The 23,073-nt window shown below is 44.3% G+C and overlaps 2 protein-coding genes across 3 annotated transcripts; both read left to right on the top strand.

Annotated features, from left to right (window-relative positions):
* Positions 1–278: 278 nt before the first annotated feature.
* Positions 279–6,290, top strand: oscp1b (organic solute carrier partner 1b). Its single transcript, XM_076106717.1, has 10 exons — positions 279–472; positions 1,746–1,900; positions 2,189–2,356; positions 2,547–2,627; positions 2,748–2,851; positions 3,259–3,387; positions 3,727–3,796; positions 4,021–4,160; positions 4,296–4,359; positions 5,303–6,290. Exons 1-10 carry the CDS (start codon positions 361–363, stop codon positions 5,420–5,422), a joined length of 1,143 nt encoding a protein of 380 aa, XP_075962832.1. The 5' UTR covers positions 279–360; the 3' UTR covers positions 5,423–6,290.
* Positions 6,291–8,101: 1,811 nt separating this feature from the next.
* Positions 8,102–22,034, top strand: stk40 (serine/threonine kinase 40). 2 transcript variants are annotated; one of them, XM_076106716.1, is made up of 12 exons: positions 8,102–8,461; positions 10,199–10,436; positions 11,833–11,957; positions 12,386–12,471; positions 12,984–13,127; positions 14,279–14,503; positions 14,989–15,041; positions 18,896–19,011; positions 20,407–20,551; positions 20,746–20,865; positions 21,091–21,175; positions 21,405–22,034. In XM_076106716.1, the coding sequence occupies exons 3-12, from the start codon at positions 11,840–11,842 to the stop codon at positions 21,621–21,623; spliced, it is 1,311 nt and encodes a 436-aa protein (XP_075962831.1). In that variant the 5' UTR covers positions 8,102–8,461; positions 10,199–10,436; positions 11,833–11,839; the 3' UTR covers positions 21,624–22,034. The 2 variants fall into 2 exon arrangements, with proteins under 2 accessions (XP_075962831.1, XP_075962830.1); XM_076106715.1 differs by lacking the exon at positions 10,199–10,436 and having other exon boundaries at positions 8,112–8,461.
* The last annotated feature ends 1,039 nt before the right edge of the window (positions 22,035–23,073 follow it).

The following is a 23,073-nucleotide window of genomic DNA, read 5'->3' as shown; positions in this document are numbered from 1 at the left end:
ATTAATTTATTGACTACTAATCATCAAATATAGAAAATCTTTCTCTCTGTTTGTACTGATTTTTACCAATATCTACGCCTGGAAATTGCCCGCTAAGTACTTCCTGGAACTATTTGAAGTCAACGTGACCAACAAGCATTTTGAACTTCCGTTGACGCGACTGTCTCTTTTTACAGCTCTGCCTAGAATGGGGGCGTTCACCACAATGCACAGCGCGCTGATTGGATATTTGCTACGTGGCATGGCAACCAGAAGAGGCTTTACCAAACAGACAGACCCCCCTGCAAGCGAGCATTCAAGCTAGCTACGACCGCTAGCTGCCTACGTCTTCTGGAGAGATTCAACCGTCCAGATACCATCATGTCCTCAAGAACTCTGCCTCTGCTATTCATTAACCTCGGCGGAGAAATGCTGTACATCCTGGACCAACGGCTTCGTGCTCAGAATATCCCCGCTGACAAAGCTAAGAAAGGTAGCTAGTTTAGCAGCTATCCAGACCACAACACAAATGTCACCCTGCAGTAAAACGTCAGTGTTGCATTACGTTAAACGCACATTCATTTCAGTCGGTTTGTCCGTTTACTGGTTGGTGAATTGAGAATCAGAATTCATAGAAAGTTAATGTAAAGCAACGATATAAAGCCAGGTCAAGAGTTAACAATATTGGGTCAGCTGGTTGTCTTATATATTCACATACTTTGATAAAGTCATAACTCACATAGATAGTTGCTGTTGCATGGGGCACTGTAACTATGAGCCCTGAGTAAATTTAGAATTGTAGCTGACTCCCAAAGCTCCATTGTCAATAAATGTGTCGAATTTTAGCATATATTCAACTGTGGTGTGCAACAACATTGTTTAAGTTTTAAGTATTTTGTTATTGAGCAATCTGGTTTTCATAACATTTCATTTATCTATCTCCTTTCAAATCACAAAGTGTTCACAATAGCTGGCTGGATAGAGGATGACAGAAGGAGAGGTATTATTGCAGAGCTTCAGCATAATCATGCACTGGATGCATTAGTGGCTCTTTGCTCCGCTTTGGCTTAGACTGAAGCAACACGCTTAATAAACGGTAGTGCATGAGAAATATACAACAGCACAGATCAGCTCACAAATAATCTCTCTGCAGTCTCTGCACCCAGGTAGGCGGTTGCGTTAATCAAATGCTCATTTCCTGTCCACAAACTTTATTGGTTATTCCACATTAACAATGACGGGAGTTGTTGTAAAACAGTGATTGATATCTGCAAGTTCTATTAATCAAATTAAAGAGCATTTCAACTTACCTCGTAGGCCCACGTGCAACATAAACTACCTGCCATAAGACCATTGCTACATAAAATTGTCTCTTGCCTTAAGAAAACTAGTGCATTGGACTTGTTTGTACTGTTTATATCAAGACACTCATCTGGGGTCGCCACACTGTCTTTCTGCACTGAGAACAAGCGTTACATTTTTCAAGTGTATCACCTTTGCCTCACCCTTGAGCCAATGAAAAGCTTGTGGAATATTTTGAATAACTGATTGATGGATGTAATCACAGCATACGATTGCTATTGCCCCGCTACTGTACAAACTAGGGCACACGCTGATGGCTTTCCAAGCTACTGCTTCATTAGGTGCCGTTGGGATAGGCTTAGGATGAAATGATTTTGGTCAACATATAGTATAAAATGCTGCCTGCTTCTGGAGCCTACTGTAACTCTTTGTGGACTGTTTTGTTTTATTGTTTTCCTGAATAGTTATGAATGACATCATCACCACCATGTTCAACAAAAAGTTCCTCGAAGAGCTCTTCAAGCCGCAGGAGCTTTACTCCAAAAAAGCCCTGCGGACTGTGTTCGACAGGCTCGCCCATGCCTCCATAATGAGACTCAATCAAGCCAGCATGGACAAGGTAAGTCGCCACGTACACGTGTAGCACTCCGTTGCATCGTGCACACGTTGAATTGTTCCTGTTCCCTTTTTCGCCTAATGGGAATTTTCACTTCAGTGCTCCAAGCTTATCCGCACATTAATCGCCTTCTCACCAACAGCACAGTGATGCCAGTGGCTGCCGCCTCAGTATACTCACTACATTAGTATTTTAGAGTCAAGCATACTACAGATCTACATTAGATAAATCTACACATCAATCAATGCTTCGTATTCACACAAGTGTATGCATGTGTGTCCCTCCTCACAGCTCTATGACTTGATGACCATGGCTTTCAAGTACCAGGTGCTTCTCTGTCCTCGACCGAAGGACATCCTGCTCATCTCCTTCAACCACATGGATGCAATCAAAGACTTTGTGAAAGACACTCCCAGCATTCTCGGCCAGGTTGATGAGACAAACCGACAGCTCATAGAGGTATTAATGTCAACATATCAACAGTGACTTATTTTATCTGCTTTCCTGATTCATTATTTTCGGGAGATATACTATGCTGTCTAACTGTCTAACTGTTTGGATTATAATCACATACATCGAGCTACAGGGTGATTTCACATGTTATATTTTTTTCATTGTTTGTGTTATTAAATTACGTTTTATTTTTTAGATGTATACAACCTTGTCTGGTGGAGACTTCCAGCTGATCAGACAAACTCTCCTTATCTTCTTCCAAGACATGCATATAAGAGTAAGTCCATTTTGTTCTCAAATTTCAATCATGAGAGGTAAATATACTGGATAATATTATGTTGTCTTTGTTTTTTTTCTTTTCTTTACAAGCCTGTTTCTATGTTTTCTTCGATGCCAGGTGTCTATTTTCCTCAAGGATAAAGTGCAGAACTCTAATGGCCGCTTTGTACTTCCCACCAGTGGTCCGGTGCCGTATGGAACACAAGTCCCATGCTTGATAAGGTACCACTTTCTATGGCTGTTTATCTCTTTACTCTAGAGAATGATGGAGAGATCAAACAAGTGGCTTAGATAGTAAAATGTACCGTTGGTCCTTCCAACATTCTCAATGTTTACTTTTTGGTCTTCCATGTGCTTGCTGACCTTACCCAGACACCGTAATCTTAAGTTAAGCAGGCCTATCTGCAGCTAATGGCATTACAGAGGTTTTGTTGAACAAGAACTTACATTCTAATTTTAGATGCGTTCGTTGTGTGTTCAGCTTGGATCTAATTGTTTAAAGGAGACAGACATATCATGCTCATTTCCAGGTGCATACTTGTATTTTGGGTTTCTACTACAACTTGTTTACATGCTTGAATGTAAAAAAGTATTGTAATATTAAATGTTTTTGTATCTGGTAATTCCAGGATGTTCAGCTGCAGTGGTGAAGAGGTGACCAGGCGGCAGTTCAGTAATGGAGGAAACTACACCGCTGCTCTCCGGGAGGGATCTTTCGAGATATTTGGAGACAGAGTCACCAAACTCGGGACAAACATGTAAGACGCTGCAAAGTACCGCAGATGTACATGAACTTGACTTGGTGATACTGTATTAATGCAATTGCAGGGAGTTGATGATGATTTCCTGTCATCCGGGTTGTGAGATATTTAGAAGTCCTTAATGGTGTAGTGATGACGACGCTTCGGAGTCCTAGATATTTAAACTTATGTGGTTTGATGTGGCATAATTTCATTGCATTATGTCTTGAAAGTTAAATGCCGTGGACTTCCCACTAGTCAGTAAAAGTATAAAGCCTTCTGGATGAGTACACAGATCATCTTTGGCATTATGTTGCAATGATGGGTTCATCCTCTCTCTTTCATGTTTTCCTTCAGGTACAGTGTAAGCCGCCCAGTGGAAACCCACATGTCAGGAACATCTAAAAACTCTGCTCAGCACGCTAAGGTGAAACAGCTGCACTGTCGGCTCTGTAAAAATTCATGATTTTATGAATACACAAACTGTACATGAACTTCATGCACACACGTTATATCATTAACACCTTGTGACCCTGGTCCAGAACTATACTCTGCTTACTGATGCACAATTATCAGTAGCAGGATCTTGTTAAAAAAAAAATTGGTTTAGCACCAATATACTGAAGTAAACAAGCCATTGTGTATCAACAGGTCAACGTTGCTCCCAATCCTCTAGCCAAAGAGGAGCTGAACCTGTTGGCCATGTTAATGGGAGGGTTAGAGGTTCAGAAGCCAGGAAATGCAGACAACGGCTTCCGAGTCAACCTCTTCGCCACCGATGAGGAAGAAGAGTGAGTCTCCTTTTTTTGTTTGTGTACCGTCACTGTGTTGTGTGGCACTTGATCATATGAAACTGATACCAACATTGAACTGTTTAACTTGTTTTAACCAATCAACTCTAACATTGTGACTCTTTTTTTCTTCAGAGAGGCATTAATATCAAGACCAGATGACCTTTCATATGGAGTCATAAACATCCAAGCAACGAAGGTAAAGCTTAGTTATCTGTCCTCACAACCTCTTCCTTTTAGTTTAATGTAATTGGATGTCCAGTATTTGTGTAATGAAAATGTAATCTTTATTGTGCGTTTAGTGACGCAGTTTTCTGTCATCTAAGGGCAAGTGTAGACTAAAAATCTGTTTCTAAAAAAACACAAGACATTGTTTTTGTCCCTGACTGTTGTCACGAAGGCCTTAGGGTGCACCAAGTGATCTCACACAACCTCGATTGATTGTGATCGATTACTCCTGTTGGGGAGGAGCTGGTGGAGAATACACAAGAAGTCAGTCACCGGAAATGGCGTCCGGTTTGTTTACAAAGCTAGTGATGGAGCTTGAGTGGGCCAGAGTTCATGGAGCCTCCCCTCCATCTCTCGTGTCCACTCAATAGGCCAAATGCTAATCCTCATATTAACCCTCTTTGTAGCTACGATGTTTGTTTTATTTTCGACTGTCTGCTTTCCTCTGATTGGATACTGCTCTCCTCCCATCTCAGTCTGGTCTCTAATGTGTCCCAACTAGTGCATCTTGTTTTTGGCTAGGGTGAAATCAAATGTGTTTAAAACGTGACGTAGCGTCTGGGACAGCTCACGGCGTGGGCAGGACCCGTCACAGAATGGCTCAAGGTTGTTGTGTTGTTTATCTCAGAACTGAGAAGTTTGTCCGGGACAGACAAATCATGGATACAAATATTGTAGTCTTTTACCCTTGATAATCAACACCCATGATGGGACTCAGGGCCAAATGTTAATCATCTCAATGATAGGCTTATCGTTATACAGTCAGTGATCAGAGATTTGAGGCTTTGCCAGTCTAACAGGATTTACTGTAATGAGGTGCAAGTCCTTGTAATCACCACTCTGGCACTACTTGTGATTGGGTCATCCAAGATGGATGTCAATGCCAGGTCTGAAACGGGGCCATTGTCTTTCAGGACCAGCAGGCCAATGCAGAGCTGGCCAAGATCATGGGCGAGTTTACAGAGTCTGGAGATCAATCTCCCGGTTCCAGCAGCAAAGGAGACGACCTTCTGGCCATGATGGACGGGCTGTGACGTGGTCACGCTGACAGAGATGCCCAGGGAGCGGGGTGCAACGCATCGTCAACGGCATGTTAGACTGAAGGCCGGTCTGCTTGTCTGTACCTGCATATTACACTGCAGAAACCTCACATGCAGTTAGAAATCCTTCTTCTTTGGGTGCTTTTTCAAAATGCAGATGTGAGCCGGTGTTTCCATTGATTGTCAAATGACCAACTGCACATTTGCATAGTTAAGTTGCAAAGAATGTGGTGAGCCCAGCTTTAAGCTGTAAGACACTGTAATATGATGTTTGCTGTAAACTGAAAAGAGTTTCGGTGCATCACAATATACAGTGGGCCGATGTCGGTGTGTTGAACATGTGTATGTGTTAATTGAAAAACTGTCTTTTTGGAGTTGGACTGCGCTCCTGTACACAAAATACATATTTCTTTAATTTCACGCAATATCATTTATCTTAAATGTTAATTATACATCTCAGTTTTAGTTGATTTGATTATTTATGGTCCGTAATTCCATGTCACACCATGTTAACGTCTGCTGTATTCTACTGAAGAAGTGACGATATTGTGGTGGAATCGGAGGAAACCCAAGTGCTCTTTTCTGATGTGATTTGAATTTCCTCAAATCTTTATTTTGGTAAGAAATATGTTTATCTTGCGTCACACTTCACGTCCATAAAACAGTATAAGGAGCCACTTGTAAGGCATTTTTCCGCTATCCTGTGATCTATAGTCTGGACGTGTTTGTCTAATATGTAAATATATTTATTGCATACTTTATTTATTTAAATGTATTATTTTATTTGTAGTATTGCTACAGTTGGTAAATTGTAAAATGTGCTATGTAGGATTTTTAATAAATAGATGAATGTTCGTTTTTACACACATTGTATGGACTGTATCTTCAGCTTTGGTACTGATGCAATGGAGTGTTAACAATGGCGTGAACCTTGTAACAGCTTGTTGCAGTTTAACAGCTCTAACAATAGAGGGAGCTGTCTGACCTTTATAATAATAATAAATCGTGTACTGCGTGTGGTCTGTCCACAGTGACTACCACACATTGCTACGTTGCATTTTAGTATGCAGACATGCAGTCTTTAAAAACAAAGCACTAGATTTTTTATTTTTTTTAAATAACTCACTTGCTGTATGAGTGTATAGGGTTCACTGAAATGTAAAACAAGAAATGTGTGATTGATTATATTCAGCTATATCTACCACCAAACCAGAACATTAAAAGCAATATGCTTGTAATCCCCAATTAGACTCCCGTCCACAAGCACAAACCTACGATGAGAATTGCTAAAGCAACAACTATCTGTACGCAAGATATTTCTGTGCACTCTGCCTGCAGATGGGTCAAAGTGAGACAGTCTGCCCTCCCCCAGTAAACCACACTCGTACACACACACACACACACACACACACTCGAGCGTGGTGCATACCATGCAGGCAAGACATGCTGAGACATTTCTCTGATCTGATCCGGGGGAGGAGGATTCTGGTGAGGTCTTCCGAATAATCTTGGCAAAGGAGAGACAAGAAACACTGCGTGCCCTGAGGATACAACCTACCTGCAAAAACACACAGAAACCAGAGCTCATGCCAGTCATCCCTGTTCACTGGAGTCAACCAAGCTCACTAGAAAACATGTCACCAAGACAAGATTTGCAAGATTGCTTATATGTATTTCATAATCAAGATAATTCTATTTTATTGGCATATTCGTAAAAAAACAAATGTGATTTCTAAGATAATGAATAATAGTCACTCATTTTAAAGTGATGTACAAAATTTAAATAGCACTAGAAAGGGAAGACTTTGTCCCATTAAGGGAAACAAATGAATTTAAAAACAACAAAGTCTTTAAAGTACAGCTGATTTAGTTTCTATAAACACGCCAAAAGAGACGCTAAAATGTGTTTCTCTCACAAACCTTGCATTCGAGTTATGATTCAGTTTCCTCTTTAGAGACTGTGGGCAGGACACTGTAAAGCCACAGGCTGACAAGTGTTTCATGTGGCCGGGGGCCTGTGCTCTGCTGAGTCAATGCAGGAAGACGAGTGCAACTCAAATAAGCCTTTGCCATTTCGGTTGCCCTCTCTGTTACACCTGCCCACCGGAATGAAACTGGTAGCTGTGGGTGGAATTCAAGGTTAACAGTGGAGTCTAAATAGGGAACATGGGTGGGCTTTACTAAATGTCACTGTCATTCAAATGTTTGCTGAGTAAATGAGCACAAATGTTCCTTTTCATGAGCTGAATTGGTGAGTGTATTAGTAATGATATCCTGTTTCATTGCAATTTCTACACAAAGATGGCATAATACAGAAAATCTATGAGTAACTTACTTATTCAACTTTCACTAAGTCATATGGTTGAAGTGAATTAAGTGCAATATGTGTCAGTGGAGAGCCTTCTATGAAGCAAACATGTTAACCTGTGTTTTTTTTTTTTTGCAGATTGTATTTATAGATCATCTAAATGCTCAGCTGTTAGAAGTTATGTTCTGTCTGACAAATAACTCACCGCTACAAGGATATGTGTGCTTTGCTTGGAATTTATTTGCATGACACAATAAATAACTATGGTAATGTCTGAAAGTGGTGTTGCTTCATAGTGCAACAAACTTTATTTTAATGTACCAAACATTTCCCGTAAAAACAACTATGATGTAATGTCTTTGGTTTTGCAACTTGTATTATGCAAAAAAATGTCATCATCGGTGCGCAACCATTGTCCAGGAGAGAGAGAGAGAAAGAAAAAAAAAACAGACAGGTGTTTGCATTGGTCGATCGCAGCTGTCAATCAAATAAGTGTGTGCGTCATTTCCGTTGTCAGGTGGTGCTGTCGCTGTGGAAAGATGCGATCAGCGAAGAGCAAGAGGCTTTTCCTTAATTGCTCATTTCAGTAACAGAGGCAAAACAACCCTCTTGTGGTCTCGCCTGTTTCAGCGAGAAGCTCCGCGTATCCACCGCAGCGTTTACCCCAAGAAACATCCATGTTGTAAGCGGACAACGCAGACTTTACCCGGCGGTTTCGGCTCGAGGTAAGCGAGGTGGTAAAATGCATTGCTATCTAGCTTTCTGGCAGAGCTAGCCAGCTGTAACGTTACCTTACTGTGTTTAAATGGCCTCCCGGCTGCTGTGTTGCCTCCAGGCTTGGCTTTAGCAAACGTCGCTCGCCTGCAGTCGTGATAGTAACACCGGAGGCAACATACGAATAACGTTTCGTGCGTAAGTAGCCGTAAACACTAGCTAACACTGTGTAGTTTGCTACGAAAGCCCAACTCCTTGTTGTGTTGTGTGCCCCTTTGTGTGGCCGGTGTGCCTGGAGCTCGGGCAGCGTCTTTAGCCGAATAAATCAGCCAGCTTTGTTGTCGTACTAAGTCGGTATGTGCAGACTTAGTACGACAACAAAGCTACATATTCATTGTTAATATGTATGTTTTGTGTTCGCGTAAGTAACTACTTCGTGCCAGACGTTGCCTACCCGGTGACACTATCGCACACCGTGTAAATTGCTGGTTTAGTTTGCGTGGCTTCTCTAGGTGGTCAAATAGTAACGTTAATTGTTGCGGGCAAAAACACGTTAGCACCTGGTTACAGGAGTTGTTGGCTGCCTGTGGAGTGGTTTTTGCGCAAGTTGTGAGGCATAACGTCAGCGTTTATACTAGTTTCGTGTACTCCAGAACTGAACGGTGTCCAGACCGTGTGGTCGCAAAATGGCACCAATCAACGCGTGACAGTCTGCGTGTGTGTGTGTGCATTTGTAATTATATTCCGTCTTGTCATTTGTAATGCGACCTCGCGTACACGCAGACGTGTTGTGCATTCAAGGACGCTGTTATTGCAATAATGTAGTCAACAACTGCAGTCAGGGTTATAGGCTTGATAGCGGTGGACGTGTGTCAGAGCTGACATGAATGATTGAAATGTCATTCAAAGCAGCAGGATTGAAGCATGTGTGACCTCCGGGTTGCCTTACTTCTTCGTCCTGTTTGATCTATTTGTGGATTCATTAATTTCGGGTCATACTATCTCTCTGGCTTCATGATCGCTCCAGATTTGGTTATGGACTTGTATATTTACCACCTGCTGTAGTGTCCTTATGCTGTCTTTTGTCCATCCTGATACTATCTTGATTTTTTTTTTTTTTTTCCACCCACCCAGACAAGTGTCCCGGAGTCTGGGTGGGTGGATCCTGAGACACCTACGTGGTTGTTTTGTTCAGATACTATTTTAAGGAGCCCACTTTTCTCGTGGGCACCGGCAGCCTGTCTCTCCTCTTTTTTTTTGTTGTGTGATATGATTCAGAGGCTGTATCTGTTCTTGTCCTCCCTCTGGTACAGTCAGAGGCAGAGGCAGCCTTGCTTGCCAGATCACTGGCTGTGCAGAGAGGCACAGCAGTGTCGGGAAAGGATAGCTGTGTGCTGTCATTGCGCTGATGTCATTTAGGTCAGTGTGCATTAGTTGGTAGCATTGACCTTTTGCTTTTTAGATGTGTCTGGGGTTGGCTCCACAATACAGCTGGTGTTTGGTAGGTAGATGAATGGCCATGGGACCATTTGCAGTGTGTTGTGCATGCGTAGAGTCTGATTAGTGTGTTTTCAGGTGCATGGATTCGTATGTTTTTCTAGTTTGGGCTCTGTCTGCTTATTTTACTCAATCTATCAGCCTTTCTAGCACTCAACCAACAATTTAATATTAATCTGGCAGCAATGGGAGCAGTACATTTTGAATTCTGCCAACCTTTTTTTTTTTTTCTTTTTTTTTTTTTTTTTCAGGAGCCTCATGAATTGCAGTAGTTGATTATCCATTGCTTCGCCTTGCATGCTCTAGAGTGAGATGCTCTCTTACTTTTGGCAGGGTGACGGTGTCACCCTGGCTTGTGCCATAAATGCCGTCAGAAAACCTCAGCTCATCAGACTCAGTGGGTGATGACTAGTGGAGATGGAGACAGATGGGCGAGAGACATGACGATGACACTGTCTGATGTCTGGGATCACAAAAAGCCTCATGGAAGTGAGAATTCATACCAGCCCATACTGACTGCCAACTGTCCTGCCTCCTCTCTGCCCAAAAACGCCAACTGGCGAGTGGTGCACGATTAGTTTTGAAACAGGAAGAGGGCCTAATTCATTAAGAATATTACATTTCTCTAAGTTTGTTCCATTTGCAAGACTGGTTTCATATCCTGAAGTAGTTTTGGGCTTTGTCAGCTCTCCATTCACTGTCTGGTTTGCAGTTTGAGATATTTTGGATGTTATTAGTCTGAATCACCTCTCTTGTTAAGTTGGCTAAAATATGCACACCGCTGCTATCAGTTCGTGACATTTTTACTTCAGATATGTCACTTTGTGTTGCCTGTCTTGTAGACGTAACTTCTATGAGGTGATTCTTTTTTTTCACTTGATGTGGCACATGTCAGAGGCTTGTTGGTACATTTGTCTTACAATCATTGGTGTCATCACCTGGTCGGTAAAGCATTTCTGTCCAATGGAAAGTGAGGACGACAGCGGGGTGAATCATTCCTCTCGGTCCAAGGCACTACTTCCCTGTTACGGGAAACAGATGGGGTTTTATCACATAGGAACTCCAGTCAGTAAACAAGGCATACCTCTTGCTCTCTGAATTCTGGGAGGTAGATCTGCTTTGGCAGTTAAAGTAGTTTGTGTAATGATGATGTGTCACACTGTGTCACCGGTCCCTCTGGCATGTGAATCTATTTCTTTATCATGTCGTAAGGGCTTGGCTTTTTTTCTGTTTTGTTTCGGCCTTGTTCGAACACGCATGTCCTTTCAGATGAAGGTATGCCAGATAAGCCGGCTGTACAGATTTTGAGATAAAACACGCAGATTGAGAGCGGAAGGATTTTTAAAAAAAAATTTTCTAAACCCAAGTCCACTGCAGCAGGAAATGCTTGAGAAGGATATATGTTTCAGTGCTGAGACTCAAATTCAAAATGTGTTTTAAAAAAAAATAATTGTGTGCCAGTGTAATGCATTTAAATTGCAGATTGTGGCACATGCGCATTGCCTGTTGGGGAGATTGAATCTGAGGTGTCGCCCTTGACGCCAGCAGCCATCATTCTGAATGGAACCGTAATGGCCTCACATTCACACTGAGATGTCGGTAAATGTGTGGGAGGGATATTTAAAATAGGCTGGGAGGAGCTGCCCTGAAGTTTACCTCTCTCCTCTATTCACTAATAAGTGCATTCTGTAGTACTACTGCTGCAGCTCTGGGTATAGTCTTTCTTTCTAAACAGACCGTTTATAAAGCCATTGCTTGGTTACAGATTGCTGCTGCTATTTCGTCATCGGTTCAGAGTTTTGTCCATGCGGTCACGTGGATGCTCTTACCGTTTAACTTGACTGTCTTCATCCTGTGTACTAATCAGATTTATTCCCCTGTGCAGCTCCAGTATGTCCAAGCGGCGCTCGTCGGAGAGGGGGGCTGGAGATACATCAGGCAGGGCCAGCAAGCTTCAATGTCCCGGGATATCCGGCAGTAACGCCAAGAGAGCCGGGCCCTTCATCCTTGGTGAGGGAGCAACCATTTTTTATTTAATTTTTTCCCCGAGCCTCAAAAGTATGGATATGGAATGCAAAGTGAGTCGTGGGGTGTCCCTGTGTATACGCACGCCTAAGACAAGAATGTGAAGAATTTCGCTGATCCCCCCCTCCCCCCCCCCCCCCTCTGACATCGGCCAGAAAGGTCCCAGTCTGTGTTGGAGCAAGCTTATTCCCTCCCTCTGGGAAAATGTGTCTCTGCCTTTCTCTCAAACTTCTCTGTTCTCTACTACACGACCCCTCCGCTATTTGCAATGCAGAGTGCCAAAGAAAACATTACACTAGGGGTGTTAATGGGTACGTGCACATGCGGCCTTTAATGAGTTGCAGTGGGAGCACACACTCCGGCCTGTAGCCTGCCTTTTGGTCATGCAGCTGTTTCTTTTCTTATCCCTGCAGGGCCTCGCCTGGGCAACTCACCCGTGCCCAGCATAGTGCAATGTCTGGCCAGAAAGGACGGCACCGATGACTTCTATCAGCTCAAAGTAAGTTGTTCTTGGGGGGGTTCTCTTTCTCACAAACTCGGCGAGTTAAGCACATGCTTCAATAAAAATGTAATTCGAAACAAAGCTATGATGTCTCAGTAGACATCTGAACCTTTGACCTTCCTTCGTTGGTGTTCATTTTATGGCCCCCTGTTTCCGTCTGGTGCAAACAACAAAATCTCAGCTGGGCGATCTGTTTATTGGGGCTATCCAATGTCTGTTACACACGGGAGGGGGCTATAGGGGGGGGGGGGGGTATGGAAGGGAGGAAGGTAGCGCCCCACCTGGAATGTCGACTTTTAACCCCCACGACCGTGTAGTGAGTCAGCGCGTGACCCTCCCCTCATACCCGTGACTACAGAGCCTCCCTGTCTGCTGCACAGCTTTTTTGCTTTATCTATGAGCCACTGTTTTAAAGCTGCAAACCTCTTATACCATCTCCACTGCACGGATGTATGAGCTCTTGTCTTGTGACCTAATGTTTGCTCTGTCCTCACGTGTGTTTACTGCAGATCCTTACGCTGGAGGAGCGAGTGGACTCTGCAGGGGAGACTCAGGAGGAGAGGCAGGGGAAGATGCTGCTGCACACAGAGTACTCCCTCCTCTCTCTGCTGCACAACCAGGATGGCGTGGTCCACCACCACGGCCTCTTTCAGGTAGACAGACACCTGCACACATTCGGCAATTAGGTTGCATTTCTGTAGACTGGTGCATAGTATATCATAAGTCAAATAATTAATATCATGGACAAATGTCTTTTAGTTTATGGTGCATTACTCAGCACTGTGTGTGGGCGCGTTTCCTGTATAATTGCAAAAGCTAAATACACCAACATTACCATGGAAACGTGTCTGTAACTTTGTATTGAGTTCAGAATGTGGCGTCACCGTGTAAGTAACGCCGTGCTCTCATCAGCCCCGTAATGGCAGCGGTGAGCTTGTCATTAGTCCGGCCAGCTGCTTGTGTTTTGCTTATCAGGGTTGTTTCAAGGGAGAAGTGGGAGCACCATTTAAAAGCCATATTTATCTGTAGCCATTATCTATCCACAGCTCCATCCATTCATAAGGACCCCCCCCCCCCTCACCTGTATTCCCGTCTGCCTCCTTTAACTTTGTTATTGTTCCATCTGCCTCCTCAATGTCATCTCTCTCCCCCCTCTCTCTCTCTCTCTCTCTCTCTCTCTCTCTCTCTCTCTCTCTCTCTCTGTCTCTCCCCCTCTGTCTCCTTCTTTCTCTCTCTGTTTTTCATCTTTGTCTCCCTTTCTCATCGGTCGGTTCCACTCTGCCTGTGTTCTCAGAATAGCAGCATTGAGCCGTGCACTCTGATTCATTTAGGCCTGCGATATCGATATTGGTTATTATAGTGCATCTCCGCTGTGAGAGAACCAGTTCATAATGTACACTTTTTCAGAGGTGCTTACTGCAATTGACAACCTGATACAGCTATCAATAAGAAGTGGCGACTGCTATTTGGGGCTGGAGTTGGAATTCGAGGAATGAGCTCTGTTATTCATCCTCCACCAACCGATGCATCGGGGTGGACGTGTCTTATTCATTGGCTGCATGCAGGCTGGTGATTGATGTCCTACTCTGCGTGAATCTATGTCCTTCTAAGCTGAATGAATCAGCTCGCTCAGCTGGCATCGTACAGGAATCCATTCAGTTTGATGCGTTCATGAATGCCTCAACCTTTATTGATTGGACACTGTTGGAAAGTGCCTCTAAAATGCATCAACAACTTACGAAGTAAGCCCCTTCCTGAAGATAGCTGCTCACGCTTCTCTTTGTTGTTTCCCCCCCCCCTCCAGGATCGCGCCTACGAAATAGTGGAGGACATGGAGGCCAACAAGGTGCGCAAGATGAAGAAGCGGATCTGTCTCGTGCTTGACTGCCTGTGTGCTCATGACTTCAGCGACAAGACGGCAGATCTAATAAACCTCCAGCATTACGTTATAAAGGAGAAGAGACTAAGCGAGCGCGAAGCCATCATTATTTTCTACGATGTGGTGCGTGTGGTGGACGCCCTTCATAAGGTGAGTCTACGATAGAATTTGTGCAACTACTCCAAGAAAAGATGCACTTGCAGGGCTCGTTAATGTTTTTGGTTATTTAACAAAGACTTCGTCCTCTATTTCAACCGACTAAACTCCTGTTTCCAGGAGAATTCACTCCGTAGCTACTTCCATCATCATCGTGTGTAATTCATTTTTTTTTTTTTTTTTTTTTTTTAACTAGTTGTGCGATACGGCAAATTTACTAGCCCAACGTGTCGTTTTACTTGCCCCGGGCAAGTAGGTGAGGCTTAAAGTTATTTTATACTTGCTGTAGTGAAACCGGCGCGCGTGCCAGAAAATGACATCATCACTTTGTTATTCACATTTTAGTTCACATTTTACCTTCTGATTACTCATCGCCCATGTTCGTGTGCCACTCTCAAAAACAAGCAGATTGTTTTGATACCAATGATTCACGAAGCACAATCTAAGCAAACTCTCTTCTCTTTCTTTCCTCCGTGCAGAAAAACATTGTACACAGAGACCTCAAGCTGGGAAACATGGTGCTGAACAAACGGTAAGATGAAACTCGTCCCGTCATTCGAACTTGTCCAATCAGTTAGCTGGCCACTAACCTCTCCCATTATACCAGGTCAGTTGTATTAGCCTGCCAGTAAGTCCTTCTGTCTCAGCTCACGGGTGTGAGTGGCCCCCAGCAGCCTGTATCCAGTGTACGTTTGGCTTCAAATCCAAGCAGGGGTCACATTCTCAGACTAAGACTGAGATCAGTGATAGGAACCCAAAGCCTTGCTCTCGTGTCTGTGTGTCGAGCAAAGGCTGTTGATTTACTCTCCGCGGTTGGATTGTTGGAAGCGGAGGGTGAACCGGACTCTGGTGCAAAACAGAGCAAAGAATAAGCCACTGCTTTGTTCCCAGTGGAAGACCGAGCTGTGTTGTTCAGCACACAGGACAGTGAGTGCACCTCAGTTCAGATAGGCCCATGCAGAATGGAAAACTCCTCTGCACAGAGTGTTAAGAGAGATGTTTGTATTCAGGGGTAACCGCCACTTTCACAGTGTGACTTCTGCTATCTGGTACTTTGTGCATTTGTGCAGGTTTAGATGATTCAGCTAGATTTTTGCATTGAACCTGTGGATGGTTGCCTCCAAACAGCAGAGGTCTGCACGCACTTTCTTGAAGACTGACAACCATCCCACAAAGCCGACCTTTTTCATTTCTCTCTCCGCTTGCTGCACATACCTTTTGCATTCAAACATAGAGCATGCTCGCATCACGCACCAGTGAGCGTAGTCATGGAGTTGCCTCACACTGTACTTAGTCACTTCTCATGCATTATCTGTCAGTATGAGTACATGCATTGAGAGGACACGTTCGCGGCTTATCTTTTTACCACATGACACATCTCAGGTCAGAGCCTGTTGTGTCCTCCTCCTCCACCACCAGTAGCAGGAGGAGGAGGAGGAGGAGTAGTAGTAGTAGTAGTAGTGGTGGTGGTGGTGGTGGTGGTGATGAAACAGGAGTGTTTTGTCCAGGGGAGAGGGGTGGTGGGGAGAGGAGCATACGAACGGAACACTCCGTCCGAGCTGAAGACAAAGGAGAGTCCTGCCAAAGGCCCCATAGCTCCGAGCTGACTCACTCACTCACTCACTCACTCACACACACACACACACACACACACGTGGACACAGTCATCATTTATTTACCCTCTACTCTGCTTTTCTTCTATTTTTCTTTTACGCCCCAATCCCTTTCCTGCTTTTATTGTCGTCATATTCCCTTTCCCGCCTGCTTTGTGCATCATACTTTGCTTTGCTTGCATGTTTCCTCTTGTCACTCCACCCTGGATGTGTGTGAATGTACTCTCCGTATGGGAAGGACGTGGGCCAATTTTAGACGCGGGCCGCTCCTAAAAATCCCCCGTCCTCCCCCGCTGCTTGTCGTCACTCCGGGAAATGCACCGATGCCACCGACAAGCTCAGCAGTTTCTGCATGAATGATGTGATTTCCTCTTGCAGAGCCAGCTGTTATGAAAGCAGGATGTCATAAATGAATCTGCAGGGTTGTTGTATGTCAGAGCTGTGTTGACTTCCATCGATGGAGATGCACCACAGCACGGTGTTCTGTCTGTTTTTGTCTTGTTTTTATCTCTTCCAGACAGTCTGTGACAGTTCACCATATGTGCTGCATTGTCTGAGTTATATTACTGTTTTTGAAACATGCAATGATACTAGACAAGCAGTAGCCATAATTCAATAACACCAACTTTAAAAAATGTGAGTAAAAGAATTGCTTGTGTAAAGTTTGGGTACTTCTAGAACCCTCCAAATCACTGTTCTGACCAAATGATGTGTAGAAGTTGCCCTGCCTTTGACCTCCTTTTCTCGTCAGCAGTTGTATTTTCAGCAAAATGTTGCGGCTATGGAGGATAAATCATGGGGGCTGTTTAGGTTTCTGGTTTCCCGACTTACCCGGGATCACATGAACAGGATGCAGAGATGGTGTGGTCTCTCTTCGGTCCTCGGGGACCCTTGCCTCACGAGGCAAACATGCAATTTAATTTACCCAATCTCCGGTGCAAGAATAGAAGCTCGGGTCGTGATGCAGACGGACAAAAGAACAGACTCCTCTATGAAGGAAGCTTTTATGCCGAGGGTCCTTGAAGCGTTGCACTCTGCTCTGGCCCATCCCCGTGCAGATCACAAGGCCACTGTATGGTTCTAGAGATTTGGATCACAAAGGCTGCTCAAGGCTCGGATCATATAAGTAGCTGGAAATGATTTGAACCACATGTTCTAAGGGGAAATTGAGATTGGAGCATTTGGTTGAAAATAGTGTTTGACAGGAATTGGCTCCAGATGCTGTAATAGGAACAGTGAGTGTGTGTGTGTGATGGAGCAGGGTGTGAAAGTAGGAGAGAATAGGGGAAGCTGTTGACCTCAGGCTTTTTAGAAAGCGGATGTGGGTGAGGAGCATGATCGAGAGAGGACCCGGGCTCTAGACCCTGGCTGCTTTTTGTCTGCACTCATTTGCTTTCGAGTGTGTTTTTCGTGTGTGTGTTCACCATGGGAGTGATCGTGTGGGTGCACTTGAAGTTTTGCGTATCTGTACATATTTGAAATCTTCGTGAGCTTCATATACTCGTTTGGCAACCCATCGCCATGCAGGCCTTAGTCATCGGAACAATTATCCCAAGCCACAAAGTTGACTCATATGTTTGTCAAAGTGTAGCTTTTTATTTTCTTTCTCTGCTGAAAGAACACGGTGATATGGAACCGTTCATAGTGCCTCGTCTTTAATACTGTTGGGTTCACTCCACCACGAGCAAACTCAGTTGACCTTAATGACTCAGAGAAAGGTCTTGTAGTGCCACGTTGTTTCAACAGAAACCAAATTAATCAAACATCGCTTGTAACATCCCTGGGTCTTCTCCGACTGTGACGTGTGTCTGGCATGGCTTTTATCTTTATGTCTCAGGCCTGATGTAGACCATCATGTAAGACTGTGGTGGTGATGATATTAAACTTGATGTAGACCACCTGAAAGAATAGTCGTGACCTTGCTCTATGGGCCCATAGATGCGGAATGTTGCCGGAAGATCCGGGTAATTTAATCTGAATTTTATACTTTGAATGTTACTCAGTGGTGCATGAAGCAAAAAAAAAAGCTCTTTTCAAAGGAATGAATGGCGGCACCTTCAACTCTGTATTCAGTTCACTTTAAACATCCATGGCCGCGAGCCGCTGACTTGGACGTCGCCATGTTGAGAGCCGTGTGGAGGCAACAGATATGCTCTGCATTTTGTATTGAAACTACTAAAGATCAAGACCTGGGGATAAACATGCATGGAGAATATAACAGCTGCTATAGAGGAATAGAGGAACACTTTCAGTTGTGTGAACATTGTGTGGACATGGAGACCCTCTGCCAGTTTATAATGCTGGTCAGAATCTGATATGAAGAATCTTGTGACAACTTGTATCTTAACTGCAATGATAACCCAGGAAGATGGGAGGCTTTCTTCCTGTAGACTGAGTGTGCACACTGTTTTGCATTTGGCAATCATGAGATACTAATGTATTTTTAAGGCCCGGTGAACCGTGAGATTATTAAAACAAGGCATGCTCGCAAGTTCTTCTCATCTCTGTCAGCCTGTGTTCACTTCACGCTTTGAGCCATGAGTGCAGTGTCCCACATTCTAAACTTACATTTGTTGTGATGAGTAACAGTGTTTTGCCATGGTTTGATCAAGTTAAAGAGGTGTGTGTGTGTGTGTGTGTGTGTGTGTGTGTGTGTGTGTGTGTGTTCATCAGCAGTGGGAATATTCCAGTCATTATTTGATTACAAATCAGAACTAATAAAAGTTATTAATCGGGTGTTTTTGTGTGTGTGTGTGTGTGTGTGTGCTCACAGGACTCACCGAATCACCATCACCAACTTCTGCCTGGGAAAGCACCTGGTGAGCGAGGACGACCTGCTGAAAGACCAGAGAGGAAGTCCGGCCTACATCAGCCCTGATGTATTAAGTGGTGAGTGAAAAAACAAGCGTGTTCTTTTTATAGGACAGTTTATGCATCGTACATGGGGCCTTTCAGACCGTAACAGTGTTGAAAACCGGTCAGCATCACCCAGTTTTTGTCACTTTCAAAAACCGACAGTCACACCTGTTTTTGCAGCAACTGATCATGTGTGCACACACAGGTGTGAAAACCTTCCTCACTCGCCCCTGATTTGCCGCGTCCACTTTAAGGATGTGAAATAGAGTTGTGAAGCGTATTAACTGCAAGTGAAAAACAAGTGTCTAATGTACAATATATATGTATACAAAATGCCAGACCTGGTTCTGGTTAGAAGAGTGACCCTTGTGGATCCGGGTCCAGAAGGGATCCTGGGGTTCTTTTTAATGAGCGTTGTGTAACGTTAAGCAGGCTGTCTTGTGTTTGATTTTCTGGTTATTGGGCAACAAGAAAGGGTTTATGTTGCAATTTCAGATGTAGCTAGAAACGGCTTCTTTGTTTTTGTCTTTGTTTGTGTTATCATGGTGATGTTGCATTTTCTCATGGTATGTGTCTGCAGAGGAAGCTACTTTCCACTTTGTGTGAAACATCTTCTTTGTCTTTAGGGGGGAAAAAAAGCAGAAATCCATTGTTTCGCTTCACAATGCTCATTTGTCACAGTGAACGTGCAGACCTGAGCGCCACGCACCAATCCGGTTGATGCTTAGGCCTCAGGCACTTCCACGGTTGACCGCAATGCCATATCCAGAACGTAGCCCTGCACAAGATCGAGAAGAATGTATTTCAACCAACTCAGAAACTAGATGAAACCCGGGCCTGTATATCAGCATAACGTGACAGGCACACAATTAAACAGAGCTTCAGTGACTCACGCACTGATGACTCACTGGAGGGAAACTACTCCCATCTACCCTCTTCCCCTCCCATCCCCCTCTGTGTGTGTGTGTGTGTGTGTGTGTGTGTGTGTGTGAGACAGACAAGCTTTAACATAATTGCCTGCTGCTACTGCCTGCCAGGCGCTAACAACACTGCCTATGGTCATGCACAGCCATGATGCTCCACCTTCAACGGCTCCAGTTTATTCGCCGCCGGTCCAGGGCTGGTTTCAACGTTCAGTGTTGATGATAAAAACAGTTCCTAGCTCTCATGTCAAAAGTCAGTGGTGGGCTGGACATTTCTATGAAATATGGATATGGAGTCGTAGCTTCTGTTTGTTTACTCATGTCGTTAATCATTAGACCCGGTGACATGACAGGAATTTAACTGAAAGGGTTGATCACCCCTGAGTCACAGTCTAAAAAAATGTTGATTTGAATCTTCTTTTTTTGTTTTGTTGCTGTCACCATATCAAATGCCATCTGTTGATGTCAGACACTGATCCAGATCCCCTGTCCTTCCTGTCTCCAGGTCGGCCGTACCGCGGTAAACCCAGTGACATGTGGGCTCTTGGCGTGGTCCTGTTCACCATGCTGTACGGCCAGTTCCCCTTTTATGACAGCATACCTCAAGAGCTCTTCCGCAAGATCAAGGCGGCCGAGTACTCCATCCCAGAGTGAGTATTTTTTAGAGGTTTTACCAAATAGTTTTGCATACTTCATCCGTGATTAAGATGTTATCTGCAGAACATTTGCTGAGAATTTGCCACATTTTCATGTTCAGTTTGGACCTGAAGAAATGACAGTATATTCTTCCAAATAGTCACATTTATTAATATGTGACTTTCTGTCCTCCTTCACCTCCTCACAGGGACGGCCGTGTGTCGGAGAACACGGTGTGCCTGATCCGAAAGCTGCTGGTGTTGGACCCTCAGCAGAGGCTGACTGCAGGAGAGGTGCTGGAGTCTCTCAGTGGCATCATTGCCTCATGGTAATTGCTCCCCCTGCTGGATGTTTGAAAGATATCGTCAAGTCATGATTTATTGTTGAAGAAATGATTGTCATGACTTTGTGTGAAACGTCGACTGCCAGCTTGCCATGAGTTTGTGAAGATATCCACTGGCTTCACGTTTGTGATTTTATTTTGTCAGCACATATCAGAATGACAAGATCACTGGTGTTAATCATCATCTTTGGTGTGTTTTCCTAATAACAGGCAGTCGGTTTCATCGTTGAGTGGCCCTCTGCAGGTGGTGCCGGATATTGACGATCAGATCAATCACCCAGAACTTCTGCAGGAGGTACATTTTAGGAAAAATATGACATGACAGATCTGAATATGGAGCCTGTTGGATATGTCCAGATCAGCTAAAATACAGCTACTCAAGAAATAGCACTACTTGGATGCAATTATGTATTTCTATAGTTTTCAAATCTGCATTTCTTCCTCGATAAACTTAGAGAACATGTTTTATTTCAGTCAGCTCAGCTGTTGCAGCACAGTGAACAGACTACATTTTCTTCCCTCAGGCCAAGGTGATAGAAGAGTCTTCACAGTACGAGTTTGAGAACTACATGCGCCAGCAGCTGCTGCTGGCTGAAGAGAAGAACACTATCCACGAGGCCAAGAGCTTTCTCACCAAGCGCCAGTTTGGCAGCATCCCACCTGTAAGGCGTCTGGGCCACGACGCACAGCCTGTCAGCCCGCTGGATGCTGCCATCCTGGCACAACGTTTCCTCCGGAAGTAGTCCCCCAAACCACCCATGGCAGCCCCTCCCACACCCCCCTAAGCCCCCCCAAAACTGAACTTGCATACAGGAGGCCCAGCCCGAACCAGGGAACAGGCAGCCCCCATTCGTAGGTGGGCTTTTGTGCAAGCTAGGTGGAGCAGGTGTGTGAGTTGGGTGCCAGAACAAACTGCCAATTTCAAACTTCACTCCTCGAATCTGAAGCCTCCAGCGAAGCATGGAATGGCCAGGAGGAAGATCTGAACCAAAGGTTCCTTTGCCCTCAGGTCACCCACAGTCAGATCTCACTGTGCAACCAACCCGAAGGCACCGTCCCACGTGGGGCTAACACAAGGCTCCGCCTGCAGTGTTGAAGAGACGTTAAACCCCATATCCCTCCTCCTCCTTTGAGATCTCCCTACTGTAACACTCCCCCCCCCCAACTCTGGATCACCTGAGCAACACAGGGCCAGAATCATGTAGCAACCCCCCCTCTTCCTAGTGGTTAATGGTATTGCCTCAAGTCAGATCGCCTGATCACAGATGTCACTTCTCTATACCTCCATTCCACCCTCCTCCTCCTCTCACTCGTTCCTCTGCCTCTCTATTGTTTACTGTACCGAAAATGATCGAGACTGGTCCCCGTCTGTAACTCTGACTTCAAATCAATCTACCTCTCTGTCTCTCTTGTCTGTTGGTAAACCATGCTCACTGTTCTGAGACAAGGGATTGTAACAATGGAGTCTTGATGCCACCAGTGACATAAAGCATTAATGTTTTCTGTCTGAGTGATAATGCTTTGAAACCTTTTTTTCAGTGGTTTCAAAGAAAATCTGAATAAGCTTTTTATCATATTAACCTTAATAAGTAGCATTTCATCCCTACCTTTTTGGATTGAAGATAATGAATATCAAAGAATGTGTCCATGCATCCTTTTGATATTTGGTCTCCTGCTTTTGCTCATCCCTGTGGAAATCTATTTTAGCATCTAGGCAGCTAGTGTGAGGTACCTGGAAGTCACGATGCCAATAACTGAATGGGAAACCCTGTTGGATCCTCCCTGCCAAGGCATATTGATGGTAATGCTTCCTCTGTGCCATTATAGTGGAGATCTAAGCACTGTCATGTTTCTATTGCCAAAAATCATGTCTTAAAGTAACTCTTAGCCAAGGAAACTGGTACCCACAGCCTCATTCAGAATCAAATGGCTTCCAGGTATTCCAACTTCCCAGTTTCTCTTTATCAAGAAAGATAATGAGAAGTGTTTTTTGTTTTTTCTTCAGTATGAATGTGAACTGTCACACTATGCTTTGAGGCTGTGGAGCTGTGGAGCTGTTCACCTCTCACAGGCACAGACCCTTTTTAAGCTAACCTCCAATCATCGCGTTCTGTTATCTGGCCTGCCTCGGTGGCAGACACTGTGAAAACCAGAGCAGGCTTTGCTGAGACGGGGCTTGACTGAATGTTTTAC

Source organism: Anarhichas minor, unplaced genomic scaffold (assembly GCF_050575085.1).
Source record: "Anarhichas minor isolate MPS153535 unplaced genomic scaffold, ASM5057508v1 ptg000035l, whole genome shotgun sequence".
NCBI lineage: Eukaryota > Metazoa > Chordata > Actinopteri > Perciformes > Anarhichadidae > Anarhichas > Anarhichas minor.
This window is presented reverse-complemented; position numbering and strand designations above follow the sequence as displayed.

What these genes read in the sequence shown, in the direction of transcription:
- oscp1b (XM_076106717.1), top strand. Translation starts at nt 361, where the DNA reads ATGTCCTCAAGAACTCTGCCTCTGCTATTCATTAACCTCGGCGGAGAA. An exon ending in CAAACCGACAGCTCATAGAG is followed by an intron (nt 2,357 to 2,546) that starts GTATTAATGTCA and finishes TTTATTTTTTAG; the next exon opens with ATGTATACAACCTTGTCTGG. An exon ending in ACTCTGCTCAGCACGCTAAG is followed by an intron (nt 3,797 to 4,020) that starts GTGAAACAGCTG and finishes GTGTATCAACAG; the next exon opens with GTCAACGTTGCTCCCAATCC.
- stk40 (XM_076106716.1), top strand. Translation starts at nt 11,840, where the DNA reads ATGTCCAAGCGGCGCTCGTCGGAGAGGGGGGCTGGAGATACATCAGGC. An exon ending in ATGACTTCTATCAGCTCAAA is followed by an intron (nt 12,472 to 12,983) that starts GTAAGTTGTTCT and finishes TGTTTACTGCAG; the next exon opens with ATCCTTACGCTGGAGGAGCG. An exon ending in ACCACCACGGCCTCTTTCAG is followed by an intron (nt 13,128 to 14,278) that starts GTAGACAGACAC and finishes CCCCCCCTCCAG; the next exon opens with GATCGCGCCTACGAAATAGT.